The sequence below is a fragment of the Prionailurus viverrinus genome, chromosome D1 (assembly GCF_022837055.1).
Source record: "Prionailurus viverrinus isolate Anna chromosome D1, UM_Priviv_1.0, whole genome shotgun sequence".
Taxonomy (NCBI): domain Eukaryota; kingdom Metazoa; phylum Chordata; class Mammalia; order Carnivora; family Felidae; genus Prionailurus; species Prionailurus viverrinus.
In genome coordinates this window covers 6877288-6899243 of record NC_062570.1, presented here as the reverse complement: position 1 = coordinate 6899243, position 21956 = coordinate 6877288, and the positions used below count along the sequence as shown (strand labels likewise).

The window sequence follows — 21956 nt, the reverse complement described above, 5'->3', positions numbered from 1 at the left end:
AGGAGGCCAAACTAATAGGAAAATAGATGAGATTTGTGGTTACCAGAGGCAGGGCATTGAGAGTGGGGCAGTTGGATGAAGGCGGTCAGCACTGCGGGGTAATGTACAGCATGATGAGTCGTTAACACCGCTGTGTGGCATATTTGAAAATGGTTAAGAGAGGAAGTCCTAAGAGTTCTCAGAAAACTTTCCCTGTTGTTATATCTGTATAAGATGATAGATATTAACCAAACTTACTGTGGTCATTATCTCACACCATATGTAGGTGAAGACATGATGCTGTGCACTTACTCGGTGCCAGATGTCAAGTTTTTAAAAAAGAACGTTTATAGTGTGATTTTACTTATGTTTAATGTTTGGGAATATATGCACCAAGACAGTTAACTTTAGGAAGTTGAATGAGGGAACATTCATTTTCTGCTTTCTAGTCTTGTTTTAATTTATTTCACATGAGCCTAGTGTCATAATCAGAAGAAATTTTCCTGGAGGGAAATAATTATACATAGAAGTTGAGAGCTATCAGATGTCCTATGATTATTTTGCTGGTATTAAACTATACTAATTGAGTTAGGATCACTCTTTTTTTTGCAGAGTGAAATCCATATGTCTGAGGAGGCTATCCAGGACATACTGGAGCAGACAGAATCAGATCCGGCATTTCAGGCACTTTTTGATCTCTTTGACTATGGTAAGTAGACCATTTCTTTCAAGGCAGTTAGAAGAAAAAAGTTTCCATTTCTTGGGCACCTTAACCAGACTGAAGCAAAATTCCCAGAGCATCTGGAAAAATATCCTATTTTCTTCAAAGCAAATCTATGGCTGTGAAGGGTCTGGGAGTGGGGGAGGGTGGGTTTTTTCCTTAAACTTTAGCTATAAAAATGGAAAACAGGGGCGCCTGGGTGGCTCAGTCGGTTAAGCGTCCGACTTCGGCTCAGGTCCTGATCTCACGGTCCATGAGTTCAAGCCCCGCGTCGGGCTCTGTGCTGACAGCTCAGAGCCTGGAGCCTGTTTCGGATCCTGTGTCTCCCTCTCTCTCTGACCCTCCCCTGTTCATGTTCTGTCTCTCTCTGTCTCAAAAATAAATAAACGTTTAAAAAAAAAAAAATGAAAAACATTTTGTATTTTGTTTTTTGTATGGGCATTTTTGCCAGTCAGCACAAATATGTTGAGGTTAACACATACATTATATTAAACACAATTGGGTAGTACAAAAGGAATGCAAGAAATTGGCTATTGCCCTCAATTTTATGGTCTCATGCAGTATTCTCAGAGTTAGTCTCCAGACCAGCATTATCAGCATTATCTGAGAACACGTTAAAAATGCAAATTCTTGGACTCTCCAGATGATTCTGATGTAGGCTAAAGCTTAAGAACTACCAGTCTGTTACAAAAATCTTTGGTTTTGTCCATGATATACAAGGCTATATCCAAAAGACATAAAGTTAAACATTTGATGGATCACCGTTAAGTTGTATTAACTGATGCTTTTTTTTATTTTGATCATTTAACCAGTTATTTCCCTGTTCCCTTTCTAACAGGTAAATCCAAGAATAATAAACAGATATCCCAAGGCATTTGCAGTCCACATCTGGACACCAATCCTAGTGTAGTGTTAGCAGATGAAACTAATCTAGCAGTTAAAGGTTCTTTTGAATCAGAACAATCTGGTAAGAATAAGTTTTTTTCTTTTCATTAAAGAAAAAATCCCAAGCCTTTTAGTAATTTTATTAAAAGAATTTTTAGTACTCATTCTTTCATAATTGTTGACCTGCGCAATTTAGCATTAATAGAATTGACCAGTTTGACAAAAGTCTATATAACATTTAACAGTTTTTTGTGTGTTACAAGTCCAAATCTCTGCTATGTAACGTTGGTGTGTGTTATTAATCATTTAGCCTGGTAAGCAAGTGCAGCTGAGTGCTCAAGATCTATATCTTACTTGCTTAGAGGGAATTATATACTGTAGTGATAGTCTTGAATTCTGGATATTAAAACATTTTAGGTCATATTCCTATGTTTCTACTGAACGTTGAATGTTGCACACAGTAGACAGTAACATCAAATGCTGATGATGCACAGTGTACTTGGCCCATTTCACCGTGAAAAATATATCAGATAAAGTAAGGTTGATAGAAATGGTAGAAGTTGAAAAGCCAGCTATTGTGAAAACAGCTGCATGTGTGGGGCCAGTTTTACCTACTGATAAACATTGGATGTTCTGAAACCTATATACTTTTTCCTTCATTGTGTCATTTGTTTTCCAAGAGGTTTGAAAAACAATCTGGCAGTTACTCAGAAAGGCATCAGTAATTAAAAAAAAAAAAAAAAGAAAGAAAGAAAAAAAAGTGCCTGTGAATTTTTTGATACTCAGAAAATGTGAGATACGGTTTTTCAGACTTGCCCTTTCCGTTATGTCCGAGATGCGTTACTTCCTTGACAAAACAGGTTTTACAGTAAACGTGACTCCCTCAGAAAGCAACGCATACTCCCTGTCTCTTCCATCCTATTTTGCAGGTGATCAGTCTGGGCAGCCCCCATTTTGTACATCCTATCAAAATGAAGACACATCCAATGCCTTGAAGAATGGCAGCAACCACGATGAGCTTAGACCAGAAGCACAGGAACACTTTCCTCAGATAGGCTCTAGCGTCCAGAAAAAGGCATTTAAAACGGGTGTACCTAATGAACAGAAGTGTAACCTCGATATTTCCTTTGAATCTGTGCCTCATTTGAATGACTTTAACCAAAGAGTAAATTCTGATGCAGAATGTAATCAGCGTTGTGCCGAATTATACACCCATCAAATGTCCACTGAAACCGCCATGGCAATGGAGGTCGGAAAGAGTTCTCTCTTGCCGGATGCGCCACGTGATTCTCCATTACAGCCTGATCAGTCTGGTATACCAGTAACGTCATTTGTTTCCCTCGGGGGGGAAACTAACAGTGAAAACTTCGTTCTCTCTGGGAAGAGTTCTCAGCTTTTATCCCAAAATATTCCATTAACTGGAAAGACATCTAAAACAAGTCAGTTTTGTGAAAGCTCTAACAACACAGGAAGACTTAAAACTAACCTCCCTGGTTCTAAGTCACCAGACCCTAAAGAGATTCTGCAGAGTGAACCTGAGATTCACAACGGATTGCCGGTCACATCACAACAACATGTGGATTGCCATGATAATTCTCCACTTCAAAGCAAGATATTACCTGTATCGGTTGAAAGTTCAGGTTTAAATATATCCGAACAAGTAGACATTTGTCTGGAAGATACAACATCTTCGGTTAAACAGCCGCCTGATGGTTCATCATCTCTTGAGTTAAATCACGCGGAAGAACATGAAACTCAGCCCTCAAGGTCTGAGAAAGTTGCTGGCGATTCTCAAGAGCCTTCCTCTTTAAAAGAAGATGGAGATAGTATTTTTCTCACTTTAAGTGAGAATGGTAACTGTGGGGAAGTTGCATTGATTGCTCCAGAAGGTGATCCTGTAGAAGATAAACGTGCTGTTCTGTCAGAATCTGTGTGTTCTTCAGTGGGAGGTTCTCACCCTGAGTCCCAGAACACCACTGACAGACCTAGTGTTGACAGCTCGGCAGACGTGGATGCAGCAAATATTGTCTCTCTCAAAATTATCATTAGTGACGATCCATTTGTTTCCTCAGATACTGAACTGAACAGTGCTGTTTCTAGTATCAGTGGGGAGAACCTGCCGACTATAATACTGTCCTCTCCCACTAAGTCCCCTGCCAAAAATGGAGAATTGGTTAAGTGCCTGTCTTCAGAAGAAGCCGCAGGCGCTCTCACATGTGCGGAAAGAACAGGGGATTCAGCATCGGTGGAACAGAGCCTCTTGGCCCTCAAACCCGAAGACTCCGCAGTGAATGCTCAGAGTGAAGGCAGCGTGGCTTTTTCAGCCAGTGCCCCACCGTGCGTCTCCAAGGATGGCGGATACATACAGTTGATGCCAGCTACAAGCACAACTTTCGGAAATTCAAATAACATTCTGATAGCTACATGCGTGACTGATCCAACAGCCTTAGGAACCACTGTCAGTCAGTCTAATGTGGTGGTGTTGCCTGGAAATTCCGTACCTGGGACTGCTCAGCCCCCACCGCCTCAGTTACAGACACCGCCAAGGTCAAACAGCGTATTTGCTGTCAATCAAACCGTGTCACCCAGCTTTTCACAAGGTAACTTCAAGAACACGTTGAAGTTCACATCTCTGGAATGGTATCTCATTTCTCTTGCGTGTGCAGTTATTGACTAGCAGGTGATAAATCATGGATATATAGTGTGAGAAAAGACTGAAATTTGTGTTGATGCCCTTGTTTTCTCTCCCTAATTCATTCACTCAAACCTTTTTTTAAATCTAGTAGTAAGTTATGGAATTCATGGAGAGCCTGGGTGGTTCAGTCAATTGAGCGTCCAACTCTGGACTTTGGCTTCAGCCATGATCTCATGATTTGTGGGTTTCGAGCCCCACGTCAGATTCTGCACTGCCATGCGGAGCCTGCTTGGGATTCTCTCTCTCCCTCTCTCTATCTGCACCCCCCCAGATAAATAAAGTTGTTTTTTTTTTTTTTTAAGTTACAGAATTCACTGGTTTCAGTGATTCTTGGAGATTGGAGCTGATGATACATCATTCATGTACCTTTCCTTATATGTTGGTTCCCAAACTCCTTTCCTTTTTTTTTTATATTATAGGCATATAATAAAATGTGACTAAATGTGAACAATCAACTAGCAAGCATGATGGATCTGCTTGAAGTGCTGTTTAAAATAACAAAAGAGGGATCAGAATTAGTAGAGAATGTGGGACTTGAGCTGAAGCTCAGAGAAATGAAGTAGTAGTTGGAGTAAAGGAGGGGAATTCTTTTTTTTTTTTTTTTTTTTTGGAAGGTTCATGCATTTATTTTGAGAGTGAGAGAGCAGGGGAGGGGCAGAGAGACAGAATCCCAAGTGGGTTCCATGCTGTCAGCACAGAGTCCGACAACGGAGCTCAATCCCACAAGCTGCGACATCATGACCTGAGCCAAAATCAAGAGTCGGATGCTTAACAGACTAAGCCCCAGGCATCCCAAGGAAGGGAATTCTTAAGTGTAAGTAGGTATTTGAGAGACAGAAGTGGGTGTTTGTGAAAGTGAGATCCACCTGACAGGAACTGTTAGTGACTCTAAGGAAAAGTTTCACTTGTGCGACAGGGATATATGAGGATAGCCACAGACTATATTGTTGATTTCTAGGGAGCATATAGCCATTGTAATTTCCCCCCATAGTTTTGACGGTTTGTACACTTCCCTGGACTCTTTTTGACAAGTACCATTAGAGGTTATAGGTTGGAGTCTGAGCGAGTCTTGAGCCGTAAACATTCAGTTGAGACCCTAATTTTCTGGTATAAGATTGAAACTTGAAGGCTTCACCATCAATTTTCTAATCAGTTTCACTATTCTAGCCAGACAGTCAACATATAGCTATAATGTGATCTCCTGGCTGTGAAGTCTAATGCATTACTCGTGATACTTACCTTGACCAAATGCTGTAAGATTGCTTTGTATATTTGTGTGTGTACGTATGTATTACAGGCCTGAGGTCTTTTATTTTTTTACAGTTATCACACCATGAACTCATAGGCAATGGACTCTGGCAGCTCAGGCTCCTTTCCCTTGGTTCTCACAAAGTGTGTTTCTCTGGGTGGGGCAGGCTGGTGCTGCAGTTGAACCCAAGTACCTTTGTCTTTGGCTTCCTGCTTTATCTGTTCATTTTCCTTCACACACTTCAAGAAGCTATCTCGGCTCTTTGAGTGCTTAATGTGCTCGATATGTACATTATTTCTGGGTGAGAATCTTGACCTTAACTTACTCTGAACAGTGCCAACAGCATGCCAGGTACCATTGTAGACTGTTCAGTTGTGCCCTGTTAACAGTTGTGGGGCATTCCCTTTTGAACAGTGCCCATTCGCTTGATGTCCGCAACATCACCTTGCTTGTAGATTTGCATGAATGTGTCCAAAGAACAACTCCGTATTTTCTGAAAGGCCTAGAGAATATATAGTGGGTACTCCCCCTCTTTCCCTTTGTGTTGGTCATTTGCGTGAATTACTGGAAGATGGCAGTTCTGGCCGAAAGGGCCATAAGATTAATAATTCAGGTTGCCTTTTTCTTAATTTGTAGCCTTGCTGTTCCTAAATTTTTTTAAGGAGAGTAGATTCTAAGGGAAAGAGATACAGTTTTATAGAATTTACTTTAAATTAATAATTACTTTGGAGTCTCTTGTTTATGAGAAGCGTACTGAGATTTTTTTTTTTTTCTTTTTTTTAAGGATCTGCCATCATAATTGCCTCTCCTGTCCAACCTGTACTCCAAGGAATGGTGGGGATGATCCCTGTATCTGTGGTTGGACAGAATGGAAATACCTTTCCTGCTCCACCTCAGCAGGTAAGATTTTTGAATTGAAAATGGCACAGTGATGCTTCTCGAACGTAGTATGGTTAACAGCTGCTTCTCTTCTAGGTCCTTCATATGCCTTTGGCGGCACCTGTATGCAGTAGAAGTATCCCTCAATTCCCCATCCCTCCAAAGTCTCAGAAGACTCAGGGACTGAGAAACAAGCCTTGTACAGGTACATTTTTAAGTTCATTAATGTCAGTTTTATGTTCTCCATATGCATTTGTTTGCAGCAACGCCACAGTATTTTCTTTTTGAATACTTGTCTCATTCCCAACAGGTGATTGTCCAACCTTTGCTTGAAGGTTTTTTTTAGTAATAAAAACAAAAAAAGGCAAATGGAACAAAATAGAGTTCGGAAAGAGACCATGTACTTAAGGGAATTTGTATGTGGTGGAGGTAACATCAAAAGTCAGAGAGAAGGGGAAAGATTGTTTAATAAATTAATCCCATTGGCCATTACATACATTATAGGAAAAACTTTACATCCCTTCCTCATACCATATACAAAGGTGAAAGGTGAACTCCAAGGTGATTAAAGACCTAAAAATTTAAAGCAAAACAATTAAACAGTAAAAGAAATGTAAGAGAATGGCTTAATGGCACAAGGATAAAAGGATTGCTTTAAAAAATGAAAAAAAAAAAAATCACTTTCCACTTATAGTGGAAAAAGTTGATAGCACTGACTACTCCAAAATTAAAGATTTGTGTTCACAGAAGACACTGTGTACAGAACAATATCCGATCTTCATTTCGGGGTTGCATCTAGTTCTCACACTTCCCATCCTCATGGATAATGAATGCCTGTGGTGTCAGCCTGGCCCGCAGCCTAACCTGCATGATCCTTAGACCCCTCCGTCTCCAAGTCTGTATGTGTGTGCCAGTCAGCCTCTCCCGTACCTCTTCCCCCCGTACCGGAGAACCTCGGCCGCCAGTGTGAGTTCCCATTACTTGAACTTTCACACTTCACATGAACCTCCCATTTCCTTCCTGGAGACTCCCTTCCCCATCCAGGCTAGACCGACGGTGTACGGCCTCAGCCAACACATTCTTCTACCGTCCCTCTTGCTGCTGTCTGCCCTGGGTCTGTCCCGGCACCCATCCCTGCCTTTATACCTGGGCTCTCCGGCATTGCATTCAAAGTGGGGCTGTTCACGGTCTCTTAGCGGTCACTCCACATGTCTTCCTGGCACTCTTTCCCATCCCCCTTCAGGCTCTTTCTGACTTCACAGCTCTTCTCACATCTCTTCAGTCCCCACCCTCTTCCTGTCAGGCCAGCACTCTTCTCTCCCACCTCATCAGTAGGAAACTGCATTTTCTCACATCACTCCCATTTGGTGTGTACCTGTTCTTCCAGAATCATTCCTCCCTTTCCTTTCTTTTCTTACAGGAATAATGATCTCGCTCTTCCTAAGGTTAATGCAGTCTGCCTGCATCTTGTGTCCTATGTATGTCTTAAATTTTTCTTGTTTGGATTCTTCCCTCTCTGGCTGTCAAGTTCCTTGGGTTTGTCTCACCTGCCAGCCCTTTGTTTATCCCCAACACTTCCGTCTCCCATTCTTTCTTCATCCATGTTACTGTCTTTTCTCCTCTTTCCACTACAGCTGTTTAAATGGAGATCATCAGTGGCCTCCTGATAACGTCATATGCTTTGCATCGTTTCCATTCTAACCTTATTCCCTCTAGCACTTGATGCTGTTGGTGGCTTTTGAACCCACCACTCAACTAGTGCACTCCTGCTCTCGTGCCTAACTCAAGACCTTCAACTTCGACATGTCTCGGCCTCTCAGCTCTTCCCTGTCAAAGACCTCCTCCTCTCCCTGCTTTTTCTCCTTGGTTGAAGTCACCATTGAGTCTTCCTTCACCCTTCATGTCTTTATGAATGCCCATCCCTGTCTCCTGACGCCTCTCTCATCTCTTACCTGGAGTATTTGTAGTCATGTATGTAGAATTTCTCTTTGCAGTTTTCTTGCTTCTCTAGTCCATCTTCTACACTACCGCCAGAATGACTTCCTAAAACATAAATCGATTTATGCATCTTCCCTATTTTAAACTTTTAAGGATTCTCCATGAAACCTTTTGCAAAGGGGCGTCTGGGTGGCTCAGTGAGTTGAGCGTCCGACTCCGGGTTTCAGCTCAGGTCATGATCTCATGGTGTGTGAGTTTGAGTCCTGTGTCAGGCTCTGTGCTGACAGCGCACAGCCTGCTTAAGATTCTCTCTCAAAAAAAAAAAAAAAAGATTCCCTCCCTCCCTCCCTGTCTCTCAAAATAAATATATATATAAAAAAAGAAACCTTTTGCATAATGCACAAGGTCCTTTATGAGCTCATCTCTGCTTTTCTCTCTAGCTTCATATCTTGCTACTCCCCACATCAGTTCCTAAGTCCGTGGAAATTAAAATATGGCTATTAAAACTCCAGAGCTGGTGCTCTGCCTGACATAGGCTTGCAAATATGACAGTGAAATGGGCAGAATTTCAAAATAGGCATTAATATATTGCTTTCTTTAACTTTCTGAATCTAAGGAGTACCCTTAAGTGCTATGTTGAACATTGTAATCGATAAATCCAGAGACTGGATTCATAATATTTGCCTGAAGTTGGAAACAAGTCATTTGCTCCATGTGTGTATTTCCTCTGTAAAATGGATGAGTGACTTTCTTTTATATAAAATTAGAAGCTGCTTTTTACACCCAGTATGTGAGAGTACTTCATTTGTACATTAGCGGTCATTTAAATTTTTCTCATGATGTGTGATACTGTGGTCTGTTCCATTTCCTTTCAGAGTAATGTACTCTTTCTCTCAGGAATGTTTCTCTTTTCTAATTATTTCATTTATAATTCCAGGAAAGCAGGTAAATAATTTGGTGGATTCGTCTAGTCATTTAGTTGGATGTCATGCACAAAGGTGAGCATCCATGTAGTTTCCATTCTAGATTTTTTGAATGCTCAGATAAAAAACATAAAAGATGTCTTTGTGTTGCTAAAAACAGTTAATTATTGATTTGCGGAACTGAAGTCTGACAAGGATCTCTTTATGTTGCTAAATTTTATTTATTTACTTTACAGAACTGAAGTGTCTGACAAGAATATGGCCACCGATCTCGGGAAAAAATTGGAAGAAATCACGGTTCCCTTCTCATTAGAGAGTGTAGTTCCAGCTAGCAAACCATTTGAAAGCCACAGACGTGTGCTCTGTTTTGATAGCACTGCTTCTGTGGCGAATACACAGGGCACAAACCATAAGGCGGTGTCCCAAAACAAGGAAAGGAATGACATTTCACTTCCTAATCTCGAGTCACCCACTGTGTCCTCCACCTCCAAGGCCCCTTCTAATAATGCTCTCAAAAGAGACCGAGAGAAACCTCCTTTGCCTAAGATTTTATCTAAATCAGAAACTCCCAATAGCCGACATAGCACCACAAAAGAAACTCAGTCAGAAAAGAAAGTCCCACCGACAGAAATTGTACTTGAATCTTTCCATAAAACAACAGCTAACAAGGAGAATGAATTACGCAGCGATGTCGAAAGGCAGAAAAATCCCGAAACTTCAAAACTGTCAAATGGGCAGCAAAATGGGGGTATACGGAATGAGAAAACCGTAACTTCACTGCAAGAACTGACCAAAAAACAAGGCACGTCCTCAAGTAGTAAAAATGTCATTTCGGTAGGTGCAGCTGGGAAGGATCCAAAGCAAGAACAAACTAAATGTGCCGCTTCTTTGGTTAACCCGCTAACCAAACCTGGCTCAGAAATGCTGCAGGATGGTCAGTGGCACAGCCCAGTAAGTAGGCTCCCCGATAGCTCTGACTCCTCTGTACCCCGGACGGCGGGCTTGGGGGCAGGGGACAAACATAAAGAAGAACCTAGAGATGGGATCAAGGTCCCCTCCAGTAGGCGATTTGGTGAAGACAGTAGCACAGCCAAAGTCATGGTCCCTCCTGTCACCCCAGACCTGCCTGCCTGCAGCCCTGCCAGCGAGACAGGGAGTGAGAACAGTGTGAACATGGCTGCCCACACGCTGATGATTCTGTCCCGGGCTGCCATCTCCAGGACCGCCTCGACAACTCCCCTGAAAGACAACACACAACAACAATTCAGAGCATCTTCGAGGAGCGCCACCAAAAAGCGGAAGATTGAGGAATTAGATGAACGCGAACGAACCTCCCGTACTTCCAATAAAAGTCTTGCAAATTCGTCACTACCGATGAAAAAGAAGAAAATTAAGGCAAGTTTGAAAGTCTTAATTTCAAAACCACACCTTTGCCCTTCGTTCAGTGCTCACGGTAGAGATCTCCGCGTTTTTGCCAGAGCTCCCTAACTGCACATTCTGGTCGAGACAGCTCTGGGTTTTGGTTGACAGAATGTGTTTATGGTGGTGTGTCTCAGCCAGTGTGGTACTCAGTGTGTGTCTAGGTGGAATGGAGCGTTTGCAAAACCGTTGCTAAGGCGTTTATCTCCAAACGTCTTCCTTGGGGAAAGGAGGTTTTTGTTTCTGTCACGGTAGGACCCAGGTGTTTGGGAGAATGCTGTAAGGCATAAAAGATTGGGAAGCCACTGTCACGTGTGGAATTACCAAGTAGAAAGCAACTTTGCGGCTCTTCCTTCTTGTTTTTATTCCGCACGTCCTGCCATCTCTTCCATTGGCTCTAACAGATGCTAATGTGTTGGAGCAGAGGAAAAATTACATTTACCTGTTTTTTCTTTGACCGTAGTTCTCTGTGGGAAGGTAACGCAGGGAGAGCATTGATAACTGAAACCCATTTTTCCTAAACCTCTTTAGCCATTTAGTGAGTGAACTGAATAGAAAGAAAGGTGTTCAGGATGTCTTACGGGAAGTATGGTGTCGGGGGAAGAGTGTTGGCCTCGATGCCGTGCCAGCCTGGGTCGGAATCTCACATCTTCTGTTCACTGGGTCTGTGGCTATGGTGAAGCCCGTGGTGCCCGAGTCTCAAGTCTCGGCTGCATCACTTGATACGAGGTTACCACACGTCTTCCCTGAGTGTAGTGTTGATAAAATATGTGGGGTGCATTAAGTGTTGAGAACTTGAACGGTACCTGTGACTGACAGTCAGTAAAGCTTTCTAAGGTTTATGGTTTGGTAATAATGACCACCTTTATAGAAAGCGTGTTCTATCTTACTCAGCATTCATCAGCTCTGGATTTGTATAATGTCTTTTGCCCTAAACTAATGTTAAAGTACCACTGAGGTATAATTTAGTAACTTTGGATTTAGAAAATGTGTTTCTGCTTCTCTGTGTAACTCAAGTTCCAGTGAACTAAAAGTTTTGGCAGAATTGTAGTACTATAGGAAGAACCTGATATAAGGTTGTAAATGAAAGTTTTTTGCCCTTGTTTGAGTTCAATATGTTAACTTAGGTTTATTTTTTCTTTTTTTTCTTTTCTTTCTTTCTTTTTTCTTTTTTTTTCTTTTCTTTTCTTTTTTTTTTTTTTTTTTTTTTTAACAGAAAAAGAAGCTACCCAGTTCATTTCCAGCTGGAATGGATGTGGACAAATTTTTGTTATCATTGCATTATGATGAGTAAACACTCTGAACCTAAAAGAACAGTAGCTGTTTAAAACTCGTATCCCTTAAACTCTGAGTGTAGGGAATGAGATACTGACAGAACCTGACCTGCACTTTCCTTGTACTGAAATTTCACTTTATACCTGAATCATGCTGTTTCTGAAGCAGCTTCCTACTTTGTAAATAGATTTACCTGGTATATTTTTTATTTTGGAAAAAACATTTGCAGAAATGTAAGTAAATCCAATCTGCAAAACTGTATAGCTGTGACAATTATGTATTGTAAATATTGTTATGAATCTGGTTGAAATAGAGGTTAAATCAGCCTAGTGTTCTTACATTGTGTTTTTTGACTTCTTGTGATCCCTAACTCTGAGGTTGATGCATCTGGACTAGTTTCTCACTTTTGGGGGGAAAATGATGCTTTTCCTTACAGTTGCCTTTGGTGACTGTCATACAAGATGTTTGAAGACAGCCACAAAGTGGTACAGAAGTGATGACAACCTCATCTGGTGGTAGAGAGACCAGAAATTAACAATTTAGGATTTTTTCTAGAGTGAATACTTTATTACCCCTTCTTATTACAGTAAAGGTTATATTCCTGAAGTTTTACACTTTCACTGTTTCTTCTGATGGTTCTGGTCTCTTTGTTTTAAAGAGAATTTTGTAAACCATTTTTGAGTGTTCTGATCTTTTGTTTATAACTTTTGAGATCTTTTACAGAACTTTAAATGTTTAGACTATTGAGCCATACAAAGTCTATTCATGTGGTAGTTGAGACTTCTTGGTATGTATATCCTTTTCCCCCACATACTGGGGATTTGAAGAATTGCACTAATCCATAGCACTTCTTACGTAGTAGTGACCAGTGCACATTTGATTTAAGTCTTGTGTTCTGGGTTAAAGCTTGTGTGGAGGGCCATCGTCTGGGAAGCTGTGTCCATCATAAGATGTAAAAAAGAAAAATCATAGTTTTATATTTTAATGTAGTTTCTCCTAAAATGGGCTGTTACATAACTGTGTCTATACTTAGATATAGTGCCCCCTAAGGTGTTACGAAGAGTTACTGTCACAGAGTCCTTAAGGAGAATGAAAGAGGTGCCTTCTCTGTTTCAGACTCAAATGCATCAGTTAAGTTGAAAAATTCGTTTAAATCTTTATGAGAACAGAAATTATCTTTAATATGTGACCAATTGTGCCTAGATTAAAGTATATTCTCTTAAGTGCTTTCTGTTTGGTTAAATATCAGTATATCAGGATTTTTTTCTACAGGTGTGTATGTTGTTAAAGAGTCCTTTTCCTCGGCCTTTTTTTTTATACTGGGCCTTCAGAAAACTAAATGCATCCTACTTCTCTTTCTCAGTGTGGAAATCACGTCATAATTGCTGAATCTTACTGCAGAAATTTGTCTTGTGAGTTATGATATGGCAGTGGTCTATTCATAAGGAACTACATATCATACACTTAATGTTTATTTAACTCAGTGTGATACTGTACTACAGTTAGGTTTGAATAAATATTTTCGGTAACTTCAAAAGTTTGAACTACTTTATATTGGCAGTCATTCTCATTTAGATACTTTGATTAAATTCCTTTGCAAGCCACTTTTTCACAAGTTCACATAATGTTGGAAAATACAGATTTTCTTCTCATTCAATTAATATGTATTAGTATTTGCTAAGTACTAAGAATTCACATACAAATAAAGTTTGCTTTATTCAAGATTGTTAGGTCACCAGCCAGGAGCCATTAGATATAGTCCAAAAACAACCTGTACTTGGAACTTGCATTCACGTTCAAGAGTAAAACCATAACCTCCATTTTACCTTAAAAGTCCAAAGTCCTGGACTTAGTTGTAGCGTATACTCGGTAATCTATTTTAACAGTCAGGTGCCCGGGGACTACGTTTTTGGATAAGAGTATATATACTATAAACAACTTATGCCTACTTTTGTAAGTACACGTAAGGATCTACTCTTTATTGTGGACATTACTTACTGATTAATGTCGTCGTGTATTAAATCTGGGAATTCTTGTAATTAAAGTGTTTGACTATTTTAGCCCGGATATTATTAGAATCTTTTAGTATGTTGAAGTTGTACATGGGAAGAGCATCCATCAGCATTCAGCCAAAGGCTAGATGTCATGACTCTTAGGGGAGGATAAGATTTTATTTTTGATAAGGAGTAAATTCAAACGCAATATTATTATATATTTTACATTCATTATTTCTCAAGCCACCATCTTTCAGCCATAGTCTCAGCTTCTTGAAATTCCGCATGAAGTTTTCACTTTATTATTAGCCTTTTTGTTTTCTTTCCTTTTTTTTAGGTAGGCTCCGTGCCCAACGTGGGGCTTAAACTCACAACCCCCTGATTCAGAGTCACATGCTCTGCCGACTGGGCCAGCCAGGCGCCCCCTAGGCTTTTTCTCCTCATAGACTTGTTTCTTTTTATAAACACTAGTTAACATTTGGCATGCTTTTTTCCTAAATTATTTTCTCTGTATAGCTGAACTTAAACTGTAAATATAACATCCTAATGCTGTTTTTCACTTCAAATAATACCAAGCATTTTCCAGTTTTTACCAACAGAAAAAAGAAAAACATTTATATGACAGCCATTAAGAGTCATGATTTTAATTTATGAATGATTTAAAAGCTTAGAAAGTTTAAAAAAAAATAGCACTGACAGATTTGTAACCAGTTATTATTTGTTTGTGTTATCAGTTGCTTCCTTAAGAGACATTTTTTTTTTTTAATTTTTTTTTTTCAACGTTTATTTATTTTTGGGACAGAGAGAGACAGAGCATGAATGGGGGAGGGGCAGAGAGAGAGGGAGACACAGAATCGGAAACAGGCTCCAGGCTCTGAGCCATCAGCCCAGAGCCTGACGCGGGGCTCAAACTCACAGACCGCGAGATCGTGACCTGGCTGAAGTCGGACGCTTAACCGACTGCACCACCCAGGCGCCCCATTATTTTTTAATGTTTATTTATTTTTGAGAGACACAGAGACAGAATGCGAGTGTATTAGAAGCAGAGAGAGAGGGATCCGAAGCAGCATCCGAAGCAGGCTCCAGGCTCTGAGCTGCCAGCCCAGAGCCCCACGTGGGGCTTGAACTCACAAGCTGTGAGATCATGACCTGAGCCGAAGTCAGACGCTCAACTGACTGAGCCACCCAGGCTCCCCTAGGAGACATTTTACAGAGCAGAATTACCAAATTAAAAACTGAGTGCACATTTTTTTTAAGGATCTCAAAATTTTTTCACAAATTCTTGCAGAAAATTTTTTCAGTTTGTCATTTCTTCCACAGCATCAGTTTCTCCCTTACCAGAGATACAGTGAAGAATATCATCACTGGTTTCTAGGCTTTTATTTCTTGATTTATTAAAATTAGGTATTAGCTCCTAACCCATATAAAAATTTTTTTTAGTATCTGGTCTGAGGTAAGGATCAAAGTCTAATTTTTCCCTAAATATTTAACCATTTGATTCTGTAATTGATGAAAATAAGGTTTCTCTCTTCACATGCATCTGCTTATAATGTCTCCCTTACTCTGTCCTGATCCACAATCTCTTACAGTTCTAAAATCCAAAAGGTTCTGACACCAATTTTTTCCCCTAAGTTTAGCATCAAAATCATTTTATGGCAAAACCTGACCTGATTTGACATGAGGCTACATGAATCTTTATCTCATTTGGTATGGATATTCACGTTTTACTAGAAAAGTAGTAATGTGCTTAGTGTGCTGTTTGAGATTCGACTGGGTATGATAGACACATCATGTTACTTTTTAAAAATCCTGAATATTATGAATCATGAAACCCAGCTAACCTTAAAGGTATAAGACCAAAGACGCCGAACCTATATTAAATTTATACATACAGGGGCACCTGGTGGATCAGTCAGTTGAGCATCTGACTTTGGCTCTGGTCACGATCTCACGGTTCGTGGGTTCAAGTCCTGCTGTGGGCTCTGTGCTGACAGTTCGCAGCCTCCTTCAGATTCTGTGTCTCCCTCTCTCTCTGCCTGTCCCCACCACTCGTGTATCTGTCTCGGTCTCAAAAATAATAAACTTTAATAAAAGTTATACATAGGGGCACCTGAGTGGCTCAGTCGGTTCAGCGGCCAACTTGAACTCAGGTCATGATCTCACAGTTTGTGAGTTCGAGCCCCGCCTCAGGCTCTGTGCTGACAGCTCAGAGCCTGGAGCCTGCTTCACATTCTGTGTCTCCCTCTCTCTCTGACCCTCCCCCGCTCACACTCTGTCTCTCTTTCTCTGAAAAATAAATAAACATGAAAAAAAAATTATACATATGTATACTATATACTGTGGTGTATAGATTTTGTGCCATTGATTAAGTGATTATAGCTTTGTGTCCATTATAACTACTATTTTTTTCAAGTACTCACTCCTGCCATGTGTCCTGGTTAACTGTTTAGGATCACTAGTTTTATTTAGAATTAAAATTCTTTTATGGGGGGCGCCTGGGTGGCTCAGTCAGTTAAGTATCCAACTCAGTTTCAGCTCAGGTCATGATATCATGGTTTGTGGGTTCAGGCCCCTTATCAGGCTCTGGGCTGACAATGTGGAGCCTGCTTGGGATTCTCTCTTTCCCTCTCTCTCTGCCCCTCCCCTGTTAGTGTTCTCTCTCTCTCAAAACTAAAAACATTTTTTAAAATGTTTTAATTCTTTTGGAATATTCATTTGAAGTACATTAACCCTGTAAGTTAACTGATAATGAAAGAGGCAAATGGTAAGGGCAATATGGTATATATCTGTAGCTTTGTAGTTGCCGCTAGACTCATAAATTTCTTGCTAAACAGAGTATTTTGTTGTTGCTATTTTTAGAGAACTCTTGTTCTAACTGGTTATTGTTTTTTAGTTAGTGTGAAATCTGTATGGAAGCATAAAATAACAGAGTGTACCAGCTGTTAAGTTCACATATTAAAGTGGGTTTCCTAAAAGTACACACATCCACTTAATCATCCAGATGAAGACCAGAACATCACCAATACCCTAGAGGCCCTTCATACTTCCTCTAGTGACTGCTCACCCCAAGGGTAATAATTGTCTTGGTTTATATATACACCATAATTTGAGCTTTTTTTTTTTTTAAACTCTGTGTGAATGTATTCGTGCAATATTATAGTCTTTTATAAAAAGTTCTTTTGCTCAATATTGCAAGATCCACTCATATGTAATTCAGATGTCATCTTCAATGCTATGTATTTTAAGTTAATCCATTTTATAGTTGAACATTTCAGTTTGGAGCTATTATGAATAGAATTGAATATATTTGTACGTTTTTGGGGTGAATGTATTACACTTCTCAGTTGGTTATATACTCAGGAATAGGGTTGCTGGCTCATAGGGTTACACATATACACCCTTATTCACATTTTTCAGTTTCTCAGAGTGGTTTTGCTAGATCGTGCCACTATCAACATTGTAAAAAGAGTTCCATTTGTTTTACATCATTGTCAGTAATCGGTGTTTTCATTTTAGCCATTTTGATGGTGTATATTGACATCATAATGCAGTTTTATTTTGGTTCTTCCTGACAATTGAACACCATTTCAAACGCTTATTGGCCATTTGGATAGTTTATTTCCTTTCGTGAAGTATCTGTTCATGTCTTTTTTTTTTTTTTTTTTTTTTTTTTTTTGAGACAAAGAGTGAGCAGGAGAGGGGCAGAGAGGGAGAGAGAATCCCAGGCAGGTTCTGTGCTGTCAGTGCAGAGCCCCTGCACTGCACTAACTGGCCAAGCCACCCAGGCGCCCCTCTGTTTGTGTCTTTTGACCACTTTTGTACTGAGTTGTCTGCCTTTTTCTTACTGATGCGTAAATTTCTGTGTTCTAGATACAAGTCCATGGATGTCCAATGTCTGAATATTTTACCATGTTTTTCTTCTAGCAGTTTTATTGGTCAGCCTTTTGTGTTTTCATTAAGCATCCATCTGGAAATCATTTTCCATATGGATATCCAGTTAACCCAACACCAGTACTGAGAAAGACTGTCCTTTCCCAAATATGTCATACTGTTCCCATTGTCAGGAGCTGATAAACTGTGTATGTGTGAGTTTGCCTCTGGACCTCTTTTTTCTTAACTGAAATATCATTAACCTACAGTGTTATCTTTCAGGTGTATAACATTGATGCAAACAACTTTACACATGACTTGGTCTTCACTACAATAAGTGTAGTCACCATCTGTCGAACATTATCGCAATGTCATTGACTGTATTCCCAATGCTGTACTTTTCATCTCCATGACTTAATTTATAACTGGAAGTTTGTACCATTGGTCTACATTTTAAAGATGTGCCAGTAACACACCAGCTTGATTACTGTAGGAAATCTTTGTGTTTTAGATTTTATATTTGAGCCCCTTAACAAAGTGAGCTCTATGAGAGCCATGGCTTTCCTGATGCTTACTTTTTACTTAACAAGGGTGTATCATCCCTAAATAATTATTAACTAATTTCATTTCTTCTTACCACACTGATTAGCCCTTCAAGTACAACTAGTAATGATCAAAGTAGACTTCCATGTCTTATTCCTCATTTTAAAGAGAATGTTCAATACAGTGTTGGATTTTGTTTGCAGTGTTTTAAGAATTTACATCAGGAGTATTTGTTCAGCTTAATTAGGTGCTGTTCTCACATCAATTAAAATATTTTTGTTAAATCCATGAATTTGTTTTTATATTCTAATATTGTATACTTTGCAATCTTAGTGATTCTTTAAATATAACTTGATTTGTCAGCATTTTAATGTTTATAATGAGATTGGTTTCAAGCTTATGCCAGTTTTTCAATGAATTTGAAACTTTCTGTGTCTTTCCACTTTATCTGAATATTGGAATAATAAATAGTACTTGTTTTAGGATTAATGTGATGTTTAAGACAATTTAGAGCATTTACGTCAATGGAACATAATAAGCACCTTCACAACTAGCTACCAATGCTGTTTTTTATTTCTGTACTCTGCAGCAGATTATTGAGAACGGGAAATAATTATTCTTTGAAACTGAATCACCTAAGCCTGCAGGCTTTTGCAGAAGCAATTCATTTTATTTCCCCAAGATTTCTTCTAGGCTGATGGGTATAACCAGGCTTGGAGCTTTAGTCTGAATTAAATACCATATTTTTCCTCTAAATCTTACCCATTCTTTTTAGAGATTAATTTTTTGACAAAACCACCTCTTAAATTTAAAAATTGTATACTGTTCTGATTGGCTAATTTGTAGTTTATTCTTAAATGGTTGCTATTTTCTTCAGAGTTCTTCTGCATGTTTTACTTCTTAAATTGAATCAAGAGTTATCTCGCTTTTTTTTCCTTTTAAAACTATGCAAGCATTTAATTAAAGGCTATGAATTTAGTTCTGATTTCAACTTAATACATCAAGATTTGGAAGATAGGGTAAGTACTTTCCTATTCTTGTTATTTTTTATATGTTAATTACTTAGAATAAGCATGCTTTATTTGCCTAAAAATTTGTTTTTATTATTCTGGTAAGAAGATAAGTTGATATTTCTGTAAATCTTGCATGGATGCCAAAAAACAAATATTCTCGTTATAAATATGCTTAGCTTTGATCTTTAATTTTGTACTGTCAAATTCTGTCTACCTTTGTTTTTGACTCTTTTGTCCTAAACCTTTACTTTCCCATAGAATTATCTTGGCCATGGTTTTCTTTTCATTTTTTTTAACTTTTTTTTTTTTTTTTTTAATGTTTGTTTCTGAGGGGGCCAGACAGAGAATCCCAAGCAGACTGCATGCTGTCAGTGTAGAGATGCCCAACATGAAGTTTGAACTCAAGAACCATGAGATCATGCCCTAAGCCAAAATCAAGTCGGACTCTCAACCACCTGAGCCACCCAGACACCCCTTGGCCATAGTTTTCGCTTCATTTGTTTTACTATATTGCTTAGGGCAGTCTGTCACTGTCATAACTATGACTGTCATTTGTTTTTCAGCTTTATTGAGTTAAAATTGATGATTAAAATTGTTAAAATATTTAAAGTGTACATCATGAGTGGATCTACAGTACATTTTGGAAGGATTCCTCTCATCAAACACATCCATCACCTCCCATGTTTATCTTTTTGGGTGTGTGTGACCTTTGAGCTCTTAGAAAATTTCAACTATCCAGTATTATCCACTGTTGTCATATATTAGATCCCGAAAGCATATTCACATTAGACTGAAATGTTGTACATACCCATTTATAAAATCTTGGTTCCACCCACCACTCTCCCCATCCCAACCCCTAGCAACACCTCTCCTACTCTGTTTCTAGGAGTTGGACTTTTTTAATTCCACATATAAGTGATAGCATGCAATATTTGTCTTTCTCTGGCTTATTTCACTAAGTATAATGCCCTCAAGATCCATCCATGTTGTTGCATATGCAGAATTTCTCTTTGTCGTGGCTGAATATTCCATTGCATGTATTTACCACCTCTGTTTTTATATGTTCATTTGTTGACTATCACTTAGATGTTTCCATATCTTAGCTACTGTGGATCATGCCTTTTCAACGTCCTGTTTTCATTTCCTTGGAATATTTTTTTTCCTATTTTTTCTGATTTTTTGTCTTTAATTTTTGAGAAAACTCCACACTGTTTTCCATAATGACTGCACCAGTTTACATTCTCATTAACAGTGCACAGGGGTTCTGTTCTCCACATCCTTACCAGTGTTTGTCTTTTCAGTGATAGCCTTCTACTAGGTGTGACGTGATACGTTATTGTAGTTTTGATTTTCATTTCCCAGGTGACTACCGACAGCACCTTTTCATGTACCCCCTGCTCATTTATACGTCTTCCTTGGAAAAAGCTCTCTTCAGATCCTCCTGTCCATTTTTTAGTTGGCTTGGTTTTTTGCTATTCACTTATGGGAGTTCTTTTTGAACATTAACTCCTTATCAGGTACATGGTTTCTAAATATTCTGTCCCATTCCATATGTTGTCTTTTCTTTTTGCTGGTTTCCTTGGCTGTGCCTAAGCTTTTTAGTCTGATGTAGGCCCATTTGTTTCCTTTTTTTTTTTTTTTTTTTTTTTTTGCTCTTGCTGCCTTTGCTTTTGGTCTCAAACTCAAAATACCATTGCCAAGGTCACTTTCAATGAGGTTGATGGGGGATGGGCTAAATGGGTGATGGGTATTAAGGAGGGCACTTGTGATGAGCACTGGGTGTTCTATGTAAGTGATGAATCACTAACTTCTCCTGAAACCAATACTACACTGTATGTTAACTAAACTTGAATTTAAGTAAAATCTTGGGAGTAAAGATGGTCACTTTCTGTGTATTCTTTTAGAAGTTTTACAGTTTCAGATCTTAGATTTCAGCTTTTAATTTACATTTTGGGGTAATTTTTGTGTATGTTGAAAAGGGTCTAGTTTCACTCCTGCGTGTGGTTACCCAGTTTTTCCAACACTATTAATTGAAGAGACCGTCCTTTCCCCATTTTATATTCTTGTCTCTTTGTCATAAGTTAATTGATCACATGTTGCATGTTTTACTTCTAACTCTTCTATTCCATTCATCTTTGTGTCTGCTTTATGCCAGTACCATACTGTTTTGATTACTGTAACTTTGTTTGAACTCAAGAAGTGTGATTCCTCTGTCTATATTCTCTCTCAAGATTGCTTTGGCTATTCAGGCTCTCTTGTAGTTCCATACAAATTTTCAGATTCTTTGTTGAAGTCCATCAACATGGAATATCTTTCCGTTTGTTTCTTCTTTAGTTTCTTTCGTAAATGTCTTAATAGTATCAGTGTACAGATCTTTCCCCTCCCTGGTTAAAGGTATTACTAGATACTTTATTCTTTTTGATAAAATTGTAAATGGGATTGTTTGTTTAATGTCCCTGTTAGTAGACTTAGTGTATAAAAATGTAGTGGACTTTTGTATATTGATCTTATGTCCTACAACTGTACCAAATCTGTCTATTAGTTTTAACAGTTACTTTAATAGTCTTTAGTGT

At 39.0% G+C, this 21956-nt stretch overlaps 1 protein-coding gene across 1 annotated transcript in view; it reads left to right on the top strand.

Annotated features, from left to right (window-relative positions):
• LOC125176887 (protein NPAT) overlaps positions 1-13186 on the top strand; it is a 52657-nt gene extending 39471 nt beyond the window's left edge. The window contains exons 11-18 of the mRNA XM_047878802.1: positions 592-688; positions 1539-1667; positions 2515-4185; positions 6314-6429; positions 6505-6613; positions 9284-9344; positions 9506-10664; positions 11905-13186. Coding sequence (XP_047734758.1) covers positions 592-688; positions 1539-1667; positions 2515-4185; positions 6314-6429; positions 6505-6613; positions 9284-9344; positions 9506-10664; positions 11905-11982 — 3420 coding nt within the window. The 3' untranslated portion in view covers positions 11983-13186. The remainder of the gene's footprint in view (positions 1-591; positions 689-1538; positions 1668-2514; positions 4186-6313; positions 6430-6504; positions 6614-9283; positions 9345-9505; positions 10665-11904) is intronic.
• Positions 13187-21956: the final 8770 nt, after the last annotated feature.